Source organism: Ranitomeya variabilis, chromosome 2 (genome assembly GCF_051348905.1).
Source record: "Ranitomeya variabilis isolate aRanVar5 chromosome 2, aRanVar5.hap1, whole genome shotgun sequence".
Classification (NCBI taxonomy): Eukaryota; Metazoa; Chordata; class Amphibia; order Anura; family Dendrobatidae; genus Ranitomeya; species Ranitomeya variabilis.
The window spans coordinates 471,602,471-471,627,118 of NC_135233.1; the positions used below are offsets into that span (position 1 = coordinate 471,602,471).

Sequence of the window (24,648 nt, forward strand, 5' to 3'; positions counted from 1 at the left end):
CGCAGGCGGTCACTTGACTGAGTGCATGCGATTTGCATACTAGATGCTTTCGTCTTATCTCAACAGAACTGAATTGAGAGAAGTCAGATGAGTATTTGGCACATAACCGCATACATTCAGCCCGCCGGATCACGCAGACAATACCCGTGGAATCACAAACCGTCATGATTCAAGCCAGGACAGCCCCTTTAACATGTCCTCCACCAGGGTGAATAAACCACAAGATTACACATGAAGGTATTTTTCTATCATTATCAATTTAGGCTTCTGTCATCTCAAGAAATCAACTACTAGAACCAAATGAAGTGGTCACTAGACACATTCCCCCTCCCCCCGCAGCAAGAATGTAGGGGTTAATCAAACATTGGGGAACACCACTATGATGTTTTTTATGGAAAAAGGTTATCCTAATGAGACAAACCTTACTAGTGAAGTTGATTTTAACTAACTATTATTAGACTTCTACCATGTCCTGGATGTAGAAAACCATCATTTATATTAAAAGAAATCTATCAGAAGGTTTTTGCTATTTAATAAGAGCAGCAGAGGGGGCAGAGAACCTGATTCCAGCAAGGTGTCACTTGCTCAGCAGCTTGCTGTAGTTTCAATACAATCAATATATTATGAACAGGAGATTATCACTACAGGACTATTTGCCGCTTGCAAGCCAACCCAGCTAATCTGTGTACCCCGCCCCCACTATTGATTGGCAGCATGCTGACGGTGTACAACATAAGCAGCCAGTCGTGTGGGCGGGGTTATTACACGGCTCAACATTCAGAGCACTGCTATATCTGCTGAAGAGAATGAAATCAGGGTCTCCTCTCACTATATCATGCTGCTTTTAGATTATGTAGCAAAAGCCCGCTGACAGATTACGGTAACCCAATTTAAAGCCAGGTCTGGAATCTACCAATGACTGCTGCAATTATTCTTTTTCTCAATACTTCCATTATATAAGCCTACCAACTAGTTATCTAATCTGTCTTCACTCTCCATGCATCCCAGCCTCCAAGTTATGGCCAAGATGAATAGTCCATTCCCAAAACGTTTTTACATTCCTCGTGTCTTATATAAAAAATAAGCCTGATTTTTTTTTTTTTTTTTTATGTACTACTTTTAGCTTTATACAATGTGAAATACTATAAGCTAACTGGTTATTTTATGAGCAGCATACTGTATGTACAGATCTCAGGTAGTCCAGATGTCTTGTAAGGCTTACCAAACGAAGAGTTAAACCTGTGCTCCTCCCTGCTGATTAGTACCAAGCTTGTCGTAATACCTAATAATTTCCCATGGCTCCTAATCCTGCCTATACTTGTAATACAAAGACTTGTGTATGTGTGTATATATATATATATATATACATACACGCATATATACACTGTTAGATAATTGCTTGTAGACGATTAAGTCCTTATTAAAAAAAAACAAAAACGAAACATGCTAATATTTTAGTTTCTCTAACCTGTACAAAACAGGAACTATTAAACTGACATTAAAACAGCATATTAACCATTATTTTCCCATTTTCTGCATCCCTATCTTATGAGCAGACAGAGGATTAAATCCGGCCAGTCGGTTAACTTATGTAATCTCTCAACTTTCTGAAGAAGGTAAAGGAAGAAGCAGACTGGGAAAAAAAAAAAAAAGAAAAAGGTGTGTGTGGATTTGTGTGGCTTAGTAAGTTTGGCTGTACTGGCCTGCATACCCGTTAGCATATTTGTCGTAGTACTCAGCGGGACTGTAACCGGCTGCTCCCAGGCTATACTGAGAGAATGCAGACGCATAGGCTTGGTTGTAACTCTGGCTGTAGGCTTGAGTTGTACCATACGGATCGGCATATTGTGCCATAACTGCGGCCGCTGCTGCCGTTCTTCGCCCGACAGGACTTCTGTCTCTGTAAGCTGCAGGAGCCAAGGCTGTACTGATTGACGGTTGTGCTTGAGGAGCAGCAGCAGCAGCTACAGGGGGAGCTGGCAGGGCTGCAGCGGCCACCACGGCGGCTGGAGTAAGGGCTCTGTCATAAGTAGTACGGGCACCAAGCCCACTCCTGTCGTAGAAGTCATAGGTGTACCTCTCATAGTACTCCCTTTCATACCAAGAACGTGGTGGAAATGGAGAGAAAGGAGCTGGGGGTGGTGGAATACGACCACGGTGGAAATAATAAGAAGGTGGCGGGGGAGGTGGTGGTGGAGGCGCACTGGAACTTGCCACCACGGCTGCGGAAGACAGCTTGGAGTTCTTTGGAGCGTTGTTGCTTTTAGACAGTGTGACGAAGATCTTCTGGTCTTCCAGAGGAGAGTCGTTAAGGTGCAAAATGGCATCCATGGCTTCCCTCTCCTTGGCCATGTGCACAAAAGCATAATTTTTGACAATGTCACACTCTACAACTTTGCCAAACTTTTCGAACAACTCTTTTACTTGTGATGTGGTCGCTCTGCTTGACACATTGCCCACGTAGATTTTGGTGGCATTACGGATCTTTGAGGTTGCGTATTCCACAGTGAGGTGAGAACCATAGAATTCTTGTTTGTGCAGCTCACCGATGGCACGATGGGCATCTTGCTCACGCTCCATATGAACAAAGGCATAATTTTTGAGGATATCACACTCATTTACCTGGCCATACCTCTCAAAGAGCTTCTTTAGTTCTTCAGGAGAAGCAGATGGTGATACACCACCCACAAAAATCTTCACCATGGCTTGGGTTGCTGTTCACGTATATACCAATTATTTTGTTCCCCTTTAAGTCAGAAAAGAAGAAAAAGACAAAGACATCGCATTATTAGACAAAATACTTCAGGAAGAAAACAGACCATTTGTCCTGACATTTTCATATTCTTAAGGGATTTTCCGAGTTTAGGAAAATTGTGACCAGCAGTACAAATTGTTGAATTAAAAAAAAAAAAAAAAAAAAAAAAAAAAAAAGTTTACTCACCCTCCCTGGGTCCATTGCTAAGTCTCCATACTGCTGTTGGCAGCAGCGGTAACAGTGTCGACAGCGCAGCAGCCAGTAACTGAGGGTGGTGGCTCTGCCAATGTAGGCGGCACGAGCCGCCCAGTGTCAGTGTTCACCTATTGGCTGTAGCGCTGTCGACGTGATGTTAACGCTGCAGATAATAATGGGAAAGCAGTGGAGACTCAGATTTAAGGTACCGTTACACTAAACAACTTACCAACGATCACGACCAGCGATACCAACGATCACGGCCAGGTTGTATCGCTGGTCGTGATCGTTGGTAAGTTGTTGTGTGGTCGCTGGGGAGCTGTCACACAGACAGCTCTCTCCAGCGACCAACGATCAGGTGAACGACTTCGGCATCGTTGAAACTGTCTTCAACGATGCCGAAGTCCCCGGGTAACCAGGGTAATCATCGGGTTACTAAGTGCAGGGCCGCGCTTAGTAACCTGATATTTACCCTGGTTACCATTGTAAAAGTAAAAAAAAAAAACACTACATACTCGCATTCCGATGTCTGTCACATCCCCCGCCGTCAGCTTCCCGCACTGACTGTGTCAGCGCCGGCCGTAAAGCAGAGCACAGCGGTGACGTCACCGCTGTGCTCTTCTTTACGGCCGGCACTGACAGTCAGTGCGGGAAGCTGACGGCAGGGGACGTGACAGACATCGGAATGCGAGTATGTAGTGTTTTTTTTTTTGTTTTTTTTTACTTTTACAATGGTAACCAGGGTAAATATCAGGTTACTAAACGCGGCCCTGCGCTTAGTAACCCGATATTTACCCTGGTTACAAGTGAACACATCCAGCGATGACAGCGGGTGATCAGCGACCAAAAAAATGTCCTGATCATTCCCTACAACCAACGATCTGCCAGCAGGGGCCTGATCGTTGGTCGCTGTCACACATAACGAGATCGTTAGCGGGATCATTGCTACGTCACAAAAAAGAGTGACGTTGCAACAGTATCGTTAATGAAATCATTATGTGTGAAGGTACCTTTAGACTTGGAGAGGGCACGTAAAGCACAGTTTGCTTTTTAAACAAACAGCACTAGGGGTCAGGGCTTTTCTGAAAATGGAAAGGCCCTTTAAATGGTCATGCGCATTTCAAAGAGCTTTACATAAATTAATAGTACAAGCAAATATAGCAAAGTTTAGAATTTTTCCTATCACAGAAATGAGCTTTTTTTTGTCCTCTTATAAGCCACTTTTCCTCCCCCTGAATCCAGAACTGATCCGTCACTTCAGAAAAAAAAAAAAAGCTATGAAAGTTCTCTGACATTGTCACTGATGAAATGTATTTTGCAGAAGAGGAAAATTACAGTGTAGGTTAAAATCTCACCTCTGAAGATCTTTAGACATACAAAGCACTAATTAGTAACACACAATTTGTGTTATGACCCAAGAAACATCCAGAAATGTGATGTGTGAAAAAAGTTCTTTTTAACATTTCGAGTGAGCCTTTGTGTATTTACTGACGTATACCTCTGACGAAAGGCCCTATGTAAAGGCCCACGGTAAATGGAAGCCCTTGATATAGTGTAGTTTGTCAGGCTATGCTATGCAGTTTATACAAAAAAAAAAAAAAAAAAGATAAATGTTAAAAAGATGGCCCAATACTGACCCTGGGATAGTCCACTGTTAACAGCGACCAAATCTGTGTGTTTCATTAATAACCAATCTCTGTTTCTTATCACTGAGCCCACTGTTAACCCATTTACACATATTTTCCCCATGTTAACATGTTTTATGTTCCTATTCTGTGTGTGATCTAGGGCATCATTTTTAGGAATTTACGGTGATAACATATGACAACATACCTTTTATAATGACCTTGAAGAGGACACGGGGTCAAATTTGCAGATAATTCTAAACTCTGCAAGGTAATCAACACAGGAGGAGAATTTAATGTTACATCGAGGCAACGTAAGCTGCAGGCTTGGGCTGACAAAGGGCAATTGAAATTTAATATAGATAAATGTAAAATCATGCACTTGGGCAGAAGAAATAAATGCACAATTACGTACTGCAAGGTAAAATGGTGACTGAAGAAAACTTGGGTGCATGGGTCAACAGCAAATTCAACATTAGTGACCAGTGCCAGGCAGCTGCTGCCAAGGAAAACAAAATTACAGACTAAAAGACATGCTTAAGACAAGTACATAGTTTTGCGTCTATACAAGTCATTAGTGCAACCACGCTTAAAATAAGCTGGACAATTTTGGGTTCTGGTATATAAATAGGACATAGCTACACTAGAGCCAGTGCCCAGAAGAGAGACACAGGTTATTAAGGGAATAAGTGGACTGCCATACCAAGACGGGTCAAACTTCGGGTTATTCAGTTAGTAAAAAGATGGCCAATTTTTATAAAGTACAAATACACAAAAGGATAATACAGAGATCTTTCTACGCAATGTAGAGGAGGGAAGGAATTTTTCCCCTAAGGAAAGGAGTAGACGAGCGGATTTACTGTCTGAATGCAATCCGACAAAAAATTGGATAGCATTCAGACCAGTTAGTCTATGGGGCCGTGTACATGTCTGATTTTTTTTTACTAAGACAGAGACAAGTAAAAAAAAAAAAAAAAATGACACTTGCTTGAGTTTGAGCTAATAGTTGGATCACACTCGGCCATGCAAGCGCGTGGAAACAATTGGACTGCACTTGGATGCCATCTGATTGCAGTCAGATTTCAGCAAACTGACACAATGGAGAAGATAGAGACATTTTTTTCTCCATCTTCTCCTCATCCGAGTCGGATCACATTATGCTCACACTGCAATCAGAGTGTCATTTACATAACCGGCCCAATTCTCTCGGATGAGAGAATCTACGGCCATCTGCACCAAGCCTAATATGGTACAACTGGCATCTGCCTCATGGGGATTTGGCCTTCCTCTGGATCAACAGGTTAGGTTATAGGACAGACTTCTGTCCTCTTTCAACCTGGATGTGCAATACAAAAATGATATAGTGGTAGCCCCCTGTGCTCTGAAAGCTTGCCAGTATAATGTTTCTGGTCAGCCAATAAAGGTATCACTCTTAAGGTACCTTCACACTAAGCGACTTTGCAACGATAACGATAGCGATCCGTGACGTTGCAGCGTCCTGGATAGCGATATCGTTGTTTGACACGCAGCAGCGATCTGAATCCCGCTGTGATATCGCTGGTCGTTGCTGAAAGTCCAGAACTTTATTTGGTCGTCAGATCGGCGTGTATCGTCGTGTTTGACAGCAAAAGCAACGATGCCAGCAATGTTTTACAATGGTAACCAGGGTAAATATCGGGTTACTAAGCGCAGGGCCGCACTTAGTAACCCGATGTTTACCCTGGTTACCATTGTAAATGTAAAAAAAAACAAACAGTACATACTCACATTCCGGTGTCTGTCACACGTCCCCCGCCGTCAGCTTCCCGCACTGACTGAGTGCCGGCCGTAAAATAAAAGCAGAGCACAGCGGTGACGTCACCGCTGTGCTGTGCCTTAAGGCCGGCACTCACAGTCAGTGCAGGAAGCAGATGCCGGGGGACGTTACGGACACCGGAATGTAAGTATGTACTGTTTGTTTTTTTTTACATTTACACTAGTAACCAGGGTAAACATCGGGTTACTAAGCGCGGCCCTGCGCTTAGTAACCCGATGTTTACCCTGGTTACCCGGGGACTTCGGCATCGTTGGTCGCTGGAGAGCTGTCTGTGTGACAGCTCTCCAGCGACCACACAGCGACGCTGCAGCGATCGGCATCGTTGTCGATATCGCTGCAGCGTCGCTTAGTGTGAAAGTACCTTTAGGCTATGTTTCTAAGTTGCATTTTTGGAGCCCTTTTTTTTTTTTTTTTTTCTTTTGCACGCAAACCTGCTCTTTTGGCAGGCACATTGTGCAATAACACATATTCTCTCTCTTGCATCAGCTTTTCTTCTGAAATGGCGAGAAGAATATTTGACTTGTCCAATGCCCTTCATGTTGAGCAAGTGCAAAATATACTGATTGATGATGAGACAGACCCCATACAGCTAGAAGATTTAGGGGAAGAAAGTGATATTGCTTCAGAAGATGATGTGGAAGAATGTCCAGATGTGTCTGATACAGGTCAAGATGGAGAGAGTGAGGGGGATGCTCAAGACATACAAACATATTACTTTTCTGGTTATTAAACTTTTTTTTTACACCTGATTATATGTATTCTCATTTATTACATTCCTATTAAGGTAACTGATCACTTTTAGAGCATTGAAATTTTTAAAAAAGGAAAATATAGCCAATTTTCTAGCCTGTGCCGGACAGGCGCAATGCCCCTAAACTCGTTATGAAACATATTGCCCCTGACGGAGGGTTAATATCCACAAAAAAATTGGGACATGTCTGGGCTGTTTTTTTTTTTTTTTTTTTAAATCTGGACCAAACTTGCCCCATTCAGAACAGGTACGAAAAAACAACAAAACAGCAGCACAGAAATGATCTAACTGCTGCCAATTTTAACCATTTGATGGTTAGAAGCTTAGACATTTTTTCTTTTTTGAGTATGTGAAAACTCTGATATGTACCAAAATGGATGAAACAAATCCAAACTCTTACTGCTGAAAAGTTTTTTTTCATGTACGCAAAAAAGAAAAATCCCGTGACGTAAATGAAGCCGTTGGTTCTTATCCAACCATACTAGTCAGAGAGCCGTAGAGAAGAAAAGGGGATGACGAAACATTGCAGAGGGCCAACGTGTCATATGTCAATGCTGTCTAGGTTTGTAGTAAACAATGTAAATCCCTATGGGGGCTACTCTTCTAATATGTATGGGGAGCCTATAGAGAGCTAGGACCCTGATCTTCAGGCATGTCTCAATGACACATACTGGACTTGGCCTAACCAGAAGTGTATGCAAACACTAAAACCGTGCCCCAATTATCAGATGCAGAGCGGTAAAGGTGCCAATCCTCTCATATGGGCCCAAATGTGACTGCAGGACCCCTGCAGATAATAGGACCCCCACAGATAACAAGTGGTATAGAAAGACCGATGAGGCACCAGAGAAACGTAACACAAGGGGGTAGAGCGTTCCTTTAGAACTTTGAGGAACACCTCTATGTGAACTGTTAAACTTAAGCAGGAGAGAGAGGGCCACATCCCCCCCCCCCGTGGAGAGAGGGCCACATCCCCCCCCCCCCGTGGAGAGAGGGCCACATCCCCCCCCCCCCGTGGAGAGAGGGCCACATCCCCCCCCCCGTGGAGAGAGGGCCACATCCCCCCCCCCGTGGAGAGAGGGCCACATCCCCCCCCCCCGTGGAGAGAGGGCCACATCTCCCTCCCCCCCCCGTGGAGAGAGGGCCACACCCCCCCCCCCGTGGAGAGAGGGCCACACCCCCCCCCCGTGGAGAGAGGGCCACATCTCCCCCCCCCCCCGTGGAGAGAGGGCCACATCTCCCCCCCCCCCCGTGGAGAGAGGGCCACATCTCCCCCCCCCCCCGTGGAGAGAGGGCCACATCTCCCCCCCCCCCGTGGAGAGAGGGCCACATCTCCCCCCCCCCCCCCGTGGAGAGAGGGCCACATCTCCCCCCCCCCCCCCGTGGAGAGAGGGCCACATCTCCCCCCCCCCCCGTGGAGAGAGGGCCACATCTCCCCCCCCCCCGTGGAGAGAGGGCCACATCCCCCCCCCCGTGGAGAGAGGGCCACATCACATCCCCCCCCCCCCGTGGAGAGAGGGCCACATCCCCCCCCCCCGTGGAGAGAGGGCCACATCCCCCCCCCCGTGGAGAGAGGGCCACATCCCCCCCCCCCGTGGAGAGAGGGCCACATCCCCCCCCCCCCGTGGAGAGAGGGCCACATCTCCCCCCCCCCGTGGAGAGAGGGCCACATCCCCCCCCCCCCGTGGAGAGAGGGCCACATCCCCCCCCCGTGGAGAGAGGGCCACATCCCCCCCCCCGTGGAGAGAGGGCCACATCCCCCCCCCGTGGAGAGAGGGCCACATCCCCCCCCCCGTGGAGAGAGGGCCACATCCCCCCCCCCCCCGTGGAGAGAGGGCCACATCTCCCTCCCCCCCCCGTGGAGAGAGGGCCACACCCCCCCCCCCGTGGAGAGAGGGCCACACCCCCCCCCGTGGAGAGAGGGCCACATCTCCCCCCCCCCCGTGGAGAGAGGGCCACATCTCCCCCCCCCCCCGTGGAGAGAGGGCCACATCTCCCCCCCCCCCCGTGGAGAGAGGGCCACATCTCCCCCCCCCCCGTGGAGAGAGGGCCACATCTCCCCCCCCCCCCCGTGGAGAGAGGGCCACATCTCCCCCCCCCCCCCCCGTGGAGAGAGGGCCACATCTCCCCCCCCCCCGTGGAGAGAGGGCCACATCTCCCCCCCCCCCCGTGGAGAGAGGGCCACATCTCCCCCCCCCCCGTGGAGAGAGGGCCACATCTCCCCCCCCCGTGGAGAGAGGGCCACATCTCCCCCCCCCCCCCCCCGTGGAGAGAGGGCCACATCTCCCCCCCCCCCCCGTGGAGAGAGGGCCACATCTCCCCCCCCCCCCCGTGGAGAGAGGGCCACATCTCCCCCCCCCCCCCCGTGGAGAGAGGGCCACATCTCCCCCCCCCCCCCCCCCGTGGAGAGAGGGCCACATCTCTCCCCCCCCCCCCGTGGAGAGAGGGCCACATCTCTCCCCCCCCCCCCGTGGAGAGAGGGCCACATCTCTCCCCCCCCCCCGTGGAGAGAGGGCCACATCCCCCCCCCGTGGAGAGAGGGCCACATCCCCCACATCCCCCCGTGGAGAGAGGGCCACATCCCCCACATCCCCCCGTGGAGAGAGGGCCACATCCCCCACATCCCCCCGTGGAGAGGGGCCACATCCCCCCCCCATCCCCCCCCGTGGAGAGGGGCCACATCCCCCCCGTGGAGAGAGGCCGCCGTGCTCTCTGCTCGGCCACTTCGCTGGGATAAGAAGCTCCGCAGCGGTGGCGGTCAGTGTGAACACCTCCATGGCCCTCCTGCCGCCAGGTAGCCGCGCCCCCCGTCCTCCTTTGTTCTCCCGCTCGCCCCTGTGCGGCTCCTAAGTTTTCTCCCCGTCAGTCCCTCTCCCTCCCGTCCGCCTTCTTTGTGTCTCCAGCCTTCCCCCACGAGCAGCCCGCCGCTCCTCTCTAGGCCGCACCTACACCCTGCTGGCCGCGGCCTCAGGCTCCGCTGTCCAGTCACGGGAACCTTTGCTGCCCGGGGATCACTCACCCGCTCCTCTGCTCCCTTCCTCTCGGCGCTTCCACACACAATCCAACACACAAAAGATGGCCGGACCGCCTGGTCACACGCCGGCAACGCCGCATCCCCATGGCAACCCTCAGCCAATCACCGCCTGCCGGTACCCGGCTGATGGACGCCGCGCGGTCTCATTGCTTCTACTGGCAGCGCGAGCCTGAGGCCATGTCACGTGACAGGGGGCCCAGGGCGGGAAACTCTCAGTTACCCAGAGGCCGGAAGTCCCCGCGCCATTGTCTGTGAGGAGATAGGCTACCTCTGTGTACATAGACTGTAGTGTACATATCCCCCATAAGCCATGGCTCGTTCACACTGGCAGGATTTCCACTTAAAAAAAAACGCACTACATTTCTACTATAATTATACCGAGAAGTGCTGACATAAAACGTCATTCTTCAGCTCATTGTGCACATACGCATAAAGTTTAAAAAAAAAAAAAAAAACACTTCTCAGTAACAGCGGCTATCATTGGTCCGATCGCTCTAGGACACTGTAGATCACGTGGTGGCTATGCGGCTTGTGATTGGCTGCTGGTAGTCCACTACGGACGACTGTCACTGTGCAAGTGTGTAGGAAGCGACTTTTCGGTGACATCATGGGGCTGCTGACCATCCTGAAGAAGATGAAGCAGAAGGAGCGGGAGGTCCGGCTACTCATGCTGTATCCTGTGCTGAGGCTGCGGGGAGCAGGCAGGGACTGTGCCGTGGACGAAGGTTATGGCTGGGAGCGATGGGGAGCAGCGGAGTAATAGGGAGCAGCGGAGTAATGGGGAGCAGAGCTTGAATCAGGCTACTTTTTTTTTTTTTACCAGACATGGACTTAAAGGGATTGTCCAAAAAAAAAAAGACCATGGGGGTATAAAAAGAGCCCTGAGCATATACCGTCCGGACCCCCTCCGTATACCGTCCGGACCCCCTCCTTATACCCTCCGGACCCTCAGCATATACCATTCGGAACCCCTCCATATACCCTCCAGACCCCCTGCATATACCCTCCAGACCCCCTGCATATACCCTCCGGACCCCCAGCATATACCTTTCGGACCCCCAGCATATACCCTCTTGGCCCCCAGCATATACCCTCCGAACCCCTTCGGTATACCCTCCGGACCCCTTCGGTATACCCTCCGGACCCCTTCGGTATACCCTCCGGACCCCCTCCATTTGTCTGTGTTCCCCACCAGTCTCCTGTTTTCCTCCTTGAGCAGGGGGATGTCTGCTGCAGGCTTCACATTCCATCTGAACCAAAGGCCGGCGCTGTCACCTGATGTCAGGAGACAGGCGGACCCCTCCTGTGATTAGCAGCTCACTGTCTATAGACTCTGTACACTGAGAGCCTGGTGTGGGCGGGATTTGCTTTCTGAGCTCTGCTACATCTAGGAATGCTGATTTTGTCAGATCTGCTGCACCCACTAACCTAAGTGATACATCACTGGATTCAGGGTCTCTTTTCCTACTTTGTGCTGCTCTCAGACGAGGTAGTAAAATCCTGCTGACAGATTCCCTTTAGGCTAAGTGCACACGTTGCAGAATTGCACCCTGCTGCGTTTTTTTTTTCCGGAATGCGTTTCCGCTCTGGAAAAAAACGCAGCATGTGCATACAAAATGCAGATTGCATTCTTTTAATAGGATGCTTAATGTGAGCGTTTTTTTTGCGACTTTATCTCGAAAAATCCGGAACGTGTGCACACAGCCTTAAGGAAGTCCTGTTTTTCACCTACAGCAATATTTTTTGCCTGCTGTAAATTGCCTGAATACAGGTGTCTTGCTGTCGTTTTGATAAAACTTGTGTAGTAGTAGTTTGTTTTTTCTTATGTTTTTCTCTTAACTCACTGTTAGAGGTTTAGATAACGCTGGTAAAACCACAATCCTGAAGAAATTTAATGGTGAAGATATAAACACGATTTCCCCAACTCTGGGATTCAACATCAAAACTCTGGAGCACAGAGGGTAACGTACCAGAATCTATACGCTGTATACACCTGTATCAAGAATAGATTAAATCAGCTCCATGGAAATCAGGGGGCCCCATAGCAAAAGTCTGAATGCCCTTCTTCACCCCCTCAACAAAAAAAAAAAATAATAACTTGTATTAAATGAGGCCTCACCCATCTAGTTGGCTTGTGACGGCATTTATGCAAATCACATACTCATACCTCCCAACTTTTGAAGATGGGAAAGAGAGGGACAAAGTTAGCGGCACCGCGGCAAATTTTAGGCCACGCCTCTGACCACACCCATTCATAATTAGTCACACCCATATCCACGTCCCAACCACACCTATTTAGCACTGCTAATCACACTGTTTCATATACAATAATTATAAACAAAAAAATATAGCCACACAGTGCTCCATACTGTATAATGACCGCACATGATGCTCCATACTGTATAATGACCGCACATGATGCTCCATACTGTATAATGACCGCACATGATGCTCCATACTGTATAATGACCGCACATGATGCTCCATACTGTCTAATGACCCCACGTGATGCTCCATACTGTATAATGGCCGCACGTGATGCTCCATACTGTATAATGGCCACACGTGATGCTCCATACTGTATAATGACCGCACGTGATGCTCCATACTGTATAATGACCGCACGTGATGCTCCATACTGTATAATGACCGCACATGATGCTCCATACTGTATAATGGCCCCACATGATGCTCCATACTGTATAATGACCGCACGTGATGCTCCATACTGTATAATGACCGCACGTGATGCTCCATACTGTATAATGGCCCCACATGATGCTCCATACTGTATAATGGCCCCACATGATGCGCCATACTGTATAATGGCCACACATGATGCGCCATACTGTATAATGGCCCCACATGATGCTCCATATTGTATAATGACCCCACATGATGCTCCATACTGTATAATGACCCCACATGATGCTCCATACTGTATAATGACCGCACATGATGCTCCATACTGTATAATGACCGCACATGATGCTCCATACTGTATAATGGCCCCACATGATGCTCCATACTGTATAATGACCACACATGATGCTCCATACTGTATATTGGCCGCAGATGATACTTCGTACCGCATAATGGCCACATATAGCTACTCCTACACACGCAGCTGCGCTCCGTACACTTTGCACACACAGCTCCGTACACCTCGTACACACGCGTTCTGCTCCGTACACCTCGTACACACGGCTCCACTTCGTACACACGCGGCTCCGCTCCGTACACCTCGTACACACACGGCTCCGCTCCGTACACCTCGTACACACACGGCTCCGCTCCGTACACCTCGTACACACACGGCTCCGCTCCGTACACCTCGTACACACACGGCTCCGCTCCGTACACCTCGTACACACACGGCTCCGCTCCGTACACCTCGTACACACACGGCTCCGCTCCGTACACCTCGTACACACACGGCTCCGCTCCGTACACCTCGTACACACACGGCTCCGCTCCGTACACCTCGTACACACACGGCTCCGCTCCGTACACCTCGTACACACACGGCTCCGCTCCGTACACCTCGTACACACACGGCTCCGCTCCGTACACCTCGTACACACACGGCTCCGCTCCGTACACCTCGTACACACACGGCTCCGCTCCGTACACCTCGTACACACACGGCTCCGCTCCGTACACCTCGTACACACACGGCTCCGCTCCGTACACCTCGTACACACACGGCTCCGCTCCGTACACCTCGTACACACACGGCTCCGCTCCGTACACCTCGTACACACACGGCTCCGCTCCGTACACCTCGTACACACACGGCTCCGCTCCGTACACCTCGTACACACACGGCTCCGCTCCGTACACCTCGTACACACACGGCCCAGCTACATCCACACTGTACACCTCCTGACCCCACACAAGGCAGCTAACCTCATCCAGCACCATTGCAAGTTGGCAACCAGCACAGCCGTCCTGCAATCCACGGAGGTCCCGATCATGTGACCCCCTGACTCCTCCCCCCTGTGACCTCATCACAGGTCCTCCTCTCCTGTGAGCAGGGAGCAGCCTATATGTTGTGTGCTGTGCTCAGGCAGCTCTGCGGGTGCAGCGATGAGGCTGACTGGCTGATATTGCACGCACACCTCCCAACCACTGCGGGACAACTAATGTCCCGCCCGGGATCGCGGGGCTGACTGTCAAAATCGGGACAGTCCCGCTGGATCCGGGATGGTTGGGAGGTATGACATACTTGCAGTCCCGTGCCCGCCCACTCCCATAGAATACTCTGGGCACATAGTGCACATGATGTCAGGAGTCTGCATAGAGTGACTGCAGACTTGTAGATTAAGACTAGACAACCCCTTTAATTTCAGAGTGCTGCACATGTGAAGAGAGTTTACAGACCTATATAAAATACAGCAATAGCTGGATGTATCTTTGCTCATTATCCCCACATCTCGTAAATAGCTGCACCCACAGTTTACACATTATCGCCCCCTTAATCGTTGGGTGCACATTAGAGTTATCCCCCCCTTGTGAATAGCTGGATGCACTTTTTGCACATTATCCCCCTCCAGTTATTTACAGAAGTGTATGGGGGGGATAAATATCTGGATGCACAATTTGCGCATTACAGGGAGGGGGATCATGTTCACATATTACATCCAGAATAGTTACCTCCCTCCCACTGGAATGTGCAAACAGTGCACACAGAATATTTTCCCCCTCCCCCTGTAATGTGCAAATTGTGCATCCAGAATATTTACCCCCTCCCCCTGTAATGTGCAAATTGTGCACCCAGAATATTTACACCCCCTCCCCCTGGAATGTGCAAACAGTGCACCCAGAATATTTACCCCCCTCCCAAGTAGCGGGATCAGCATTTTTTTTGCAGCACAAAAAAAGTATGGAAATGGCAAGGGGACACACAAAAAAAATCATGTTAATTTTAGTACCACTGCAGGGCCCGGTTCACCGTCTTGCGTCTCCAAAGGCAGTGCTCCCTGTTCATCACATATGCAAATTGCAACTAATGGCTTCCGGGCCCTGCGTACAGCTCCTCTATGGCTGGAAGGCTACATCAGACCGGAGGCATGGTGTGCTTATGTGAATCCAGCCAGAGAGTGGAGCCGGCGGTAGATCAGGAGGAGCGAGGAGGTATACGGCAGCAGTGCTTACAGTAATCAACAGCACACATACCACGCGGCCGCCCAACTGCACCTAGCCCCGTCACCCGTCAGGTCCCATAGTGGTCACATGGCTGCCGCCATTGACAGTACGCCACTGCCCACAAACCTACAGGGCAGGAGCAGCTGACAGATCACAGTGTTCAGTCTGCGGGGATTCACCAGTTTCTGACCTGGGACTGGAGGGTATGTATGCGTTACACATACTCCCGGCCAGAACCCGACTAGTGGGTGTGGCCTCGCTCCATACACTTGTATGGAGTGAGGCGGCGCCCTCTAGTCGGACACGCCCACTGCACAGGAGTGCTATAACACATACATACCCTCCGTCCCGGGTCAGAAACCGGAGAATCCTCGCAGTGCTCAATGCCTGTGCTGGGGGGATTCATAAGTCTGTAGTCACACAGAGTGACTGCAGACATATCGATTTGGACCGGACAACCCCTTTAATCCTAGAGTAACCACTGCCATCGATCTAATTTGGAGGGGTCTCTGTAAATCCTGTTTTAACATTTTGTAGCCTTGGCATGTAGGATATTATCCTTAGGGGAAATACACAAGTTGCGTATTTGCTGCATATTATGTTGTGGAAAGATTTGCATTTGTCATATAGTCTTTGTTATTTTTTTCGTGTATGGGTGAGTTTGATCAGCAAAGTGGATCAAAAATGGAATCTCGTTTTTTTTTGTGGACGCTCGGTGTGAGATAGAAAATGAACACGTGAAAGCCTCATGGATGATGAGTATGTGCTGTAACTGTGAAAATTACAGAACACCAACATGAAGCGCAGACATCTGAATGAGGCCTCAGCGTCAACTTGTCAAACTCTAGAAGAAGTGCGAGTCTGCGCTCCGTCTCCGGGTGTTCACTCTATAAGGGCTCATGCAGACGTCTGTATAAATCGGTTTGGGCACGGACCAGCCGCGTCTCTCCTGACCCGAGTGTCACAGCCTCATAGATGTATATGAAGATGTCTCGCTCAGATCTGGAGACCTATGGCCGGACCCTGCGTGGACCAGTCTGCATGAGGCCAAGGTGTGCAGCGTTGACACTGGGTGATGTTCTGCTCTAACATACTACAGAGAACAGACAGATAAAGACGTATATACTGAAATCATCCTGCCACTTACATTTTTAGATACAGCTGGAGTTACATTACATTCTCCTATATGCACATTTTCCATCTTTTTTTCTTATTATCTTCATTCATTGCTTATTTACTCTGAATTCGTACATCTGTGAATTAAAAGACCACGCACAGATGTTACACTGACGGCATCTTTGTGCTTTCATTCGCTTGATTCATTTATGTCTGTTTGTTTGGCAAATTGACCTAAATTTTGACATGTCTCTACTTATGTATGGCCCCATAGACTATAATGGTTATATGTTGTAAAAACTGCTAGCACATGTATGCAAGAAAAAAGTGAATTTATTCAATGAGACTTTAAAACTTTAATGTATTTCATGTAGGTTCAAACTGAATATGTGGGATGTCGGAGGCCAGAAATCCTTGCGTTCTTATTGGAGGAATTACTTTGAGAGCACAGATGGATTGATTTGGGTGGTAGACAGCGCAGACCGGGCCCGCTTACAAGACTGTGCCCAAGAACTGTCCGGGCTCTTGTTGGAAGAGGTAAGAACTAATGATGAGCGAAGGTGCTCAGAGAAGGTGTTATCTGAGCATGCTCGGATGCTAAGTGTGTCTTTGGTGTGCGCAAAAAATATGTTTGAGTCCCCGTGGCTGCATATTTCATGACTGTTCGACAGTCGCAACGCATGAAGGGATAATCTCACTGTGCGGCTCGACCCAATGGATGGTCGGTCAGTGAATGGCACGATACACGTACATCAGGGATGTTATAGGTGAGAGGAAGGCCCTACCCGTAGGGAATGGGGAATGGTCACCACCTGAGCCGGGGCCGGTTTTAGACAAAGTGGGGCCCTAGGCAAAAATTTAAAGTGAGGGCCCCAAATGATAACATTGCACTGTGGCCCCCATATTTAGGGGCTTTATATCGGCCAACGGGTCTGCCACTATCAGCTGTACGCAGGGGCGTTGCTAGGGTCAGAAAAGATTGGGGGCCCAAGACAAAGAGTTGCCCCAAACACCCTCTTAATTTTTTTTTTTAAGGCTGCCGTCACACTAGCAGTATTTGGTCATTATTTTACATCAGTATTTGTAAGCCAAAACCAGGAGTGGAACAATTAGAGGAAAAGTATAATAGAAACATATGCACCACTTCTGCATTTCTCACCCACTCCAGGTTTTGGCTTACAAATACTGATGTAAAATACTGACCAAATACTGCTAGTGTGACGGCAGCCTAACTCTTCAGATAAAACAGTGCTAACTCTCTGAGAACAGATAATGTAGTACAGTAGATGTCACCTGCAGTCCTATGTAACACCACAGATAGACATAGCGTTTCAGACTAAGACTATGTTCACCTGCAGCATTTTTTTTCAGTAGCCAAAACCTTTTCTATTAGCAGTAAAAATGTTGCGTTCAAAACACCTGTTTTTCAGCTTGTTTTGTGGTGTTCTTCACACTTTTTTCAGCTTTTTTTTTGGAGTGAGGATGTTTGGTCAGTATTTCATATCAGCATATGTAAGCCAAAAACCAGGAGGGTGAGAAATAAAGAAGTAGTGACGTGTTTCTCAGGGTATGTGCACACGTTGCGGATTTTGCTGTGGATCTGCAGCAGTTTTCCATGCATTGTACAGTAACATGTAAACGTATGGAAAACAAAATCTGCACTACACATGCTGTGGAAAATACCACACGGAAACGCTGCGTTGTATTTTCTGCAGCATGTCAATTCTTTGTGCAGATTCCACAGCGGTTTACACCTGCTTCATAATAGGAATCCGCAGATGTAAAAACGCTGTTGAAAACCGCACAAAAAACGCAGTAATTCCACGATAAATCTGCGGTAAATCTGAGGGGATTTAAAAAGCGCTACAGTTCTGAAATCCAGTCTGAAAAAAAACAAACGCCTGCAGGAAATTTCGGAAATCTCCTATGTTTTGCTGGCACTTTGAAAAGCAGCTTTTCGCCATGTCCATATGCAGAATTTTTGCAGCTTTTTCTTCTGCAAATAAGAAGTTTACAGCATTTTACAGCACAAGCAAAAACTGAGATTTTCAGAAATCTCCTGCGCACCCTTTTATTTTCCCCTGACTGCAGCGTGTCACTTCTTTCAGCAATTTTTTTCACCCGTAGAAAGCAATGAAAAAGTTTAAAAAATGCTGCAAATGTTGCAACGTTGTTTTTCGCTGCGTTTTTTGTGACTAACACTAACTTTATTAAACATGTACCGTAGACAAAATGCATACTGTAAAAAACAAACAGCAAAAGCTCTAAGGGTGTGTGTCCACAATCAGTAAGCGCTGCAGGTCGGCTGCTGTGTACTTGTGCAGCGTCCAACCCGCAGCGGCCTGATGTTACAGTACAGTGGATGGGATTTCAAGAAATTCCATCTCTACTATGCGTGCACTGACACCCACACCTCACCCGCAGAGACGGACATGGGGCGCGTCTGTCCAGACCGCAGCATGCCAATTTATATGGCGTAGACGCGAGTCTCCACAAGAGAAATCTCACCCCTGCAATGTATAGGATGCAGGGATTCCGCACGGTTCAATGAATACACGCGGAATCACCTGTGCTCAAAACATGGCAGCACTTTGGATGCAGCACATGTCCGCTGCATCCAAAGGGCTGCCATTTCCGGATCCTCTGCACATACTCTAAAAAATGGGTGTTTTGAAAGCAGTGTTTTTACTGCCAAGAGAGCAGGCTTTGGCTGCAAAAAAAAATGCACCAAAAACGCTGATTCCTATGCACACCTGTACTATATGTGTATAGTTTATTCTTATTGTTTCACGTGGGAATTCATTTATTTCTATATAATAAATACCCTGATTCAGCAGACAATATTCCTGTCTTGTGTCATCCAGACAGTAGTGACAGCAGGTCGCCCTGTCAGATTACAAGCAGTGACTGGTCAGAGCCTATGCTGATCCCTGCTGTATGTGACTGTGAAACCTGATCCTACAGTAAACAGCACAAAGCTCCAGACCACATGAGTAAATCACTGCACTGAGGGGGTCTCCAGGGGGGTTTGGGAGAGACGCCACTGCTGTACACCCTCTGGGCACTTCATACAGGGGCTGCAGAGGTAGGGGGCCCCCTTTCTAGGTGGGGGCCCCAGGCGTCTGCCTGAGCCAAACGCCGGCCCTGACCTGAGCTCGAGCCTGACCTACACTCCCCTAACGCCCTATGCGCCCTAATTTCACAATAGGGTAGAGATTCCATGGTGAAGTCCGATTTCACATGGTTTCTTAATGGTTCCTATTAGTCATGTTCCAGCAGGATACTAATCATCATGGGTCCTTTGTTTTGTTTCAGAGGTTGGCCGGGGCAACATTACTGGTGTTTGCCAATAAACAAGATTTGCCTGGTGCACTGTCCAAAGATGCTATCCGAGAGGTGAGTTCTTTCTAATATTTCATGCTTTTGCCATGTGTGATGAACAGCATAGTCCCAAAACAAGGTTTCCATAACAAGTGCTATGTAGGTTATCTGGATTAATTACTTGAATTCTTAAAATAAATCTCTTTTTTTTTAGATGCCGAACAAAAAACAAAAAAATCACAGCATGCTTGTGTCTGATCCTATATTTGTATCACACTCGGTCATGCAAAGCAATGAGTCCGTGAAAAACATCGGACTGCACTCGGATGACATCTATGTGCAGCTCGATTTCCGCGGACTGACAGAATGGAGAATTTTTCTTTCTCCATCTTCTCCTTATGGCCGGATGTGATGTGAGAAACTCGCGCATCAATGCCCAGCACTGCCACCGGCACTCAGGACTGGAGCGTTCAACTGCATAGAAATACATTCAGCCGCACACTCCGGTCCCGAGTGCCGGCGGCAGTGCCGGGTATTGATGCGCGAGTTTCTCGCATTGCACTCGCAACTGTGACCTCGGCCTGTCAGAGAGCATTGGAACACACTATACACTCTGATCGAACATTGACAAGATCAGCACACTGCAGGTTAATTTCATGTGCAACTGCTAGTGATGAGCGCAAGTGCTCATTACTTGAGTTTCCCTACGGTGCTGAGGTATGCACTGAATACCGTGGGTGCTCGAGTGACATGTTCAAGTCCTCACAGCCACATGTTTCGCGGCTATTAGTCCACCACAAAACATGCTGGGGATTGCTCTTTCGTCAGGCAATCCCTGCATGTTTTGTGACTGTCTAACAGCAGCGAAACATGCAGCCATGTGGACTTGAACATGTCACTCAAGCACCCACGATACTCAGTGCATACCTCAGCACCGTAGGGAAACTCAAGTAATGAGCACTTGTGCTCATCACAGGTAACGGCCAATGTTGAGAACTGCACATTGGCTCTTATTCAAGAGAATAGGAGCTGTTCTGCAGTACTGATTAGCAGCTGCTACACTTTGATTGGAGCTAATAGCTGATCGGTGGGGGTGCCAGGTGTCATACCCCCAGGAATCTAAGGTGTAGGATGGCTCATCAGTATCATATGCCAGGAGAACATACTAGTAAGAGCATTACTAGTATATTTTTAATGCATGCTGTGTCTCTAGGTGGTAACCTTGGGTTCCCTTTCTCTTTTTTTTTTTTTTTTTGCAGGCGTTGGAGTTGGATAGCATCAAGACACATCACTGGTGCATTCAAGGATGTAGCGCCGTCACTGGAGAAAATCTCCTGATAGGAATAGACTGGTTACTGGACGATATCTCTTGTCGTATATTTACTGCAGACTGAATAATACTGGAAGAAGTGAAGGAGAGAGCAGAGAATATGTCCTTTTTATTTATTAACGTTTTCTTACTGACAGTGTCTAACTTGTCTATGGCAGTCAGACAAGATGAAATTACGAGCGTGCCGAGAGGCAGAAGACGTTATTGATGTGTCTGGTTTTTAAGGAATCACAACTCTTTCTACAATACCAGTTCTCTGGTGCCCTGTGGTGTCGGTGCAGTAAAGCTCACATAGGTTTTTTTCACCTAAAAATGACTACAGCAAGAAGAATTAAACTACTTATTGCAATCCTCTGTTTGCATAGGAAGGATTTGAAATACTATAACCAACATTAAGTATCTAATAAATCTTGTACAACATGGGCAGAAAAATATTTTTCCCCCCAAAAAAATTAATATTTGCATTCTAGGTTATTAAAATTTACCAAGTACATCTTATTTGTGATGTTGTTTTTGTGAATAAATTAAATGAAGTGTTTATGGCACTTATTGATCAAAGTGAATTGTGCCAAGTGACACGAGTTATGATGAAAATCCACTCTGATCTCTAAGAAGATCACATCAGGTGGCAATCTGTTTAGCCGCTACGGGCATCTCTGTGAGGATGTGTGCACACAAGTCTTTTTCGGGTAGATCCGCTCTGAAACCCACTTGAAAAAGCATCCTAAGAATGAACATGTGCATTTCTATATCATTAAGATGATGTTCACATGGTCAGTCTATTTAACATCTTTTAACTTCTTCAGGTTTCAAAAGACACCTAGCGACTATGTATATTATTCTTCTGGTGTCTTCCACTTGGAAAATGACACAAACAAAATAGAAAAGGCTTTAGGGATCCCTAAAAAGACAGACAGAAGCGTTTTATAAAGGCTGGCGGTTCCTAAAGTGTGCTTCACTTAACCCCTTAATGACCGCCGATACGCCTTTTAACGGCGGTAGTTAAGGGTACTTAAACCCCAGCGCCGTTAATTAACAGCACTGTGGAAAAAGTGTATGGCGCCCTCCAGAGTCGGATTTTCTCTGGGGTCTCTGGTGCCGGGGCTAGCCGAGACCCCAGAGAACATGACTCGGGTTACAGTGATCAAAATAAATAGTAAATAACACCCCCCCCCCCCCCCCCCCCTTTATCACCCCCTTAGTTAGGGAAAAATACTAAAATAAAGAAAATGTATTTATTTCCATTTTCCCATTAGGGTGTGAGTTGGGCTAAAGTTAGGGTTGGGGCTAAAATTAGGGTTCGGGCTAAAGTTAGGGTTGGGGCTAAAGTTAGGGTTAGAGATGGGATTAGAGTTGGGGTTAGGGTTGGGATTAGGGTTATGGCTACAGTTGGGATTAGGTTTAGGGGTGTGTTGGGATTAGGGTTAGGGTTGTGATTTGGGTTATGGTTGGGATTAGGGTTAGGGGTGTTTTTGGGATAGAATTGGGGGGTTTACACTGTTTAGGTACATCAGGGGGTCTCCAAACGAAACATAGCACCACCATTCCAGCCAATTTTGCGTTCAAAAAGTCAAATGGTGCTCCCTCCCTTCTAAGGCTACGTTCACATTAGCGTTAAGCTAATGTGCGTCGCGTTTGCGTCGGCGACGCATGCGTCATGCGCCCCCTATACTTAACATGGGGGACGCATGCGTTTTTTTTTGTTGCGTTGTGCCACACATGCGTCTTTTTTGCCGCAAGCGTCGGACCAAGAAAACGCAACAAGTTGCATTTTTCTTGCGTCCGATTTTCGGCAAAAACCGACGCATGCGTCGCAAAACGCAGCGTTTTTGCGTGCGTTTTGCCGCGTTTTTGCGTGCGTTGTGCGTTGCGTCGCCGACGCAGCGGCGCACAACACTAGTGTGAACTTAGCCTAAGCTCTGCCGTGCGCCCAAACAGTGGTCCCCCCCCCCCCCCCACATATGGGGTTTCAGGACAAACTGGACAACAACTTTTGCGGTCCAATTTCTCCTGTTACCCTTGGGAAAATAAAAAATTGCAGGCTAAAAAATCATTTTTGTAGAAAAAAAAGTTTTTATTTTCACGGCTCTGCGTTATAAACTTTAGTGAAACACTTGGAGGTTCAAAGTTCACACAACACATCTAGATAAGCTCCTTGGAGGGGTCTAGTTTCCAAAATGGGGTCACTTGTGGGGGTTTCTACTGTTTAGGCACATCAGGGGCTCTGCAAACGCAACATGACGCCCACAGACCATTCTATCAAAATCTGCATTCCAAAACAGCGCTCCTTCCCTTCCGAGCTCTACCATACGCCCAGGGCCGTATTTACCACTAGGCACTTGAGGGCACGTGCCTAGGGTGCCAGGATGCGGGGGGCGCACTTGAGCAAGGTTTTTTTGTTTGTTTGTTTTTTTATAAAGTCCGGGGTCAAGCCCCCGCCCCCCACCTACCTCTCCCCCCCACCTCCTTGAAGACGTCATACTCACCCTCCTCCAGCAGTGCCTGCAACTCTGTCTCAGCGCCGGCAGCTCGTCCTGTCCTCAGCGGTCACGTGGTACCTCTCATTAAGGTGATGAATATGGACGCATATTCATCATCTTAATGAGCGGTACCACGTGACCGCTCATACAGGAAGGAAGACCCTGCGGTGGGACAGATGCCGGGAAGTTCTGCGCCGCGTGGTGAGAGAAAGGTGAGCATGACGGGAGGATGGAGGAGGACACTGGGACTCGGGGAGGATGGAGGAGCCATGCATACAGGGTGGGAGGATGGGGGAGCCATGCACACAGGGTGGGGGGATGGGGGAGCCATGCACACAGGATGGGGGAGTCATGCATACAGGGTGGGAAGATGGGGGAGCCATGTATACAGGGTGGGAGGATGGGGGATCCATGCACACAGGGTGGGAAGATGGGGGAGTCATGCATACAGGGTGGGAAGATGGGGGAGCCATGCACACAGGGTGGGAAGATGGGGGAGCCATGCACACAGGGTGGGGGGATGGGGGAGCCGAGCCATGCATACAAAGTGGGAGGATGGGGGAGCTGAGCCATGCATACAGGATGGGAGGATAGGGGAGCCATGCATACAGGGTGGGAGGATGGGCGAGCCGAGCCATGCATACAGGGTGGGAGGATGGGGGAGCCGAGCCATGCATACAAGATGGGAGGATGGGGGAGCCGAGTCATGCATACGGGATGGGAGGATGGGGGACATGTATGAGGAAACCGTACTGGGGAATGGGGGGGCATGTATGAGGAAACAGTACTGGGGGAATGAGGGGCATGTATGAGGAAACAATAGGGTGGATGGGTGCAGACAGTATGGGGAGCGAACAGGGGAATGTGTGTTGACACAGTATGAGTAGCGATCTGAAAAATGGATGTGGGCAGTATGGGGAATGAAGGTGATGGAATGTGTGCAGACACAGTATGGGGAGTCAGGTGAGCAGGCAGTATAGAAAGGGGGTAAATATATGAGTATGGTGAATGGGGGATGTGAATGGAGACCGTAGAGGGAGGGGAAAAGTGTGAGGACACAGTATGGGGGCAGAAAAG

The 24,648-nt window shown here is 48.5% G+C and overlaps 2 protein-coding genes across 6 annotated transcripts; one reads left to right on the top strand and one right to left on the bottom strand.

The window, feature by feature from the left end:
- Positions 1 to 962: 962 nt before the first annotated feature.
- Positions 963 to 10,667, bottom strand: LOC143806813 (uncharacterized). Of its 5 annotated transcripts, none has more exons than XM_077287747.1 (3): positions 10,555 to 10,667; positions 4,784 to 4,839; positions 963 to 2,746 (listed from the first exon to the last, which is right to left on the bottom strand). In XM_077287747.1, the coding sequence occupies exon 3, from the start codon at positions 2,701 to 2,703 to the stop codon at positions 1,681 to 1,683; it is 1,023 nt and encodes a 340-aa protein (XP_077143862.1). In that variant the 5' UTR covers positions 2,704 to 2,746; positions 4,784 to 4,839; positions 10,555 to 10,667; the 3' UTR covers positions 963 to 1,680. The 5 variants fall into 5 exon arrangements, with proteins under 5 accessions (XP_077143862.1, XP_077143860.1, XP_077143864.1 ...); XM_077287745.1 differs by lacking the exon at positions 10,555 to 10,667 and adding an exon at positions 10,162 to 10,515; XM_077287749.1 differs by lacking the exon at positions 10,555 to 10,667 and adding an exon at positions 10,088 to 10,111.
- A 19-nt stretch (positions 10,668 to 10,686) lies between these two features.
- Positions 10,687 to 21,584, top strand: ARL2 (ARF like GTPase 2). The gene is made up of 5 exons (XM_077287750.1): positions 10,687 to 10,848; positions 12,027 to 12,137; positions 16,815 to 16,977; positions 19,756 to 19,836; positions 21,021 to 21,584. Exons 1-5 carry the CDS (start codon positions 10,784 to 10,786, stop codon positions 21,153 to 21,155), a joined length of 555 nt encoding a protein of 184 aa, XP_077143865.1. The 5' UTR covers positions 10,687 to 10,783; the 3' UTR covers positions 21,156 to 21,584.
- The last annotated feature ends 3,064 nt before the right edge of the window (positions 21,585 to 24,648 follow it).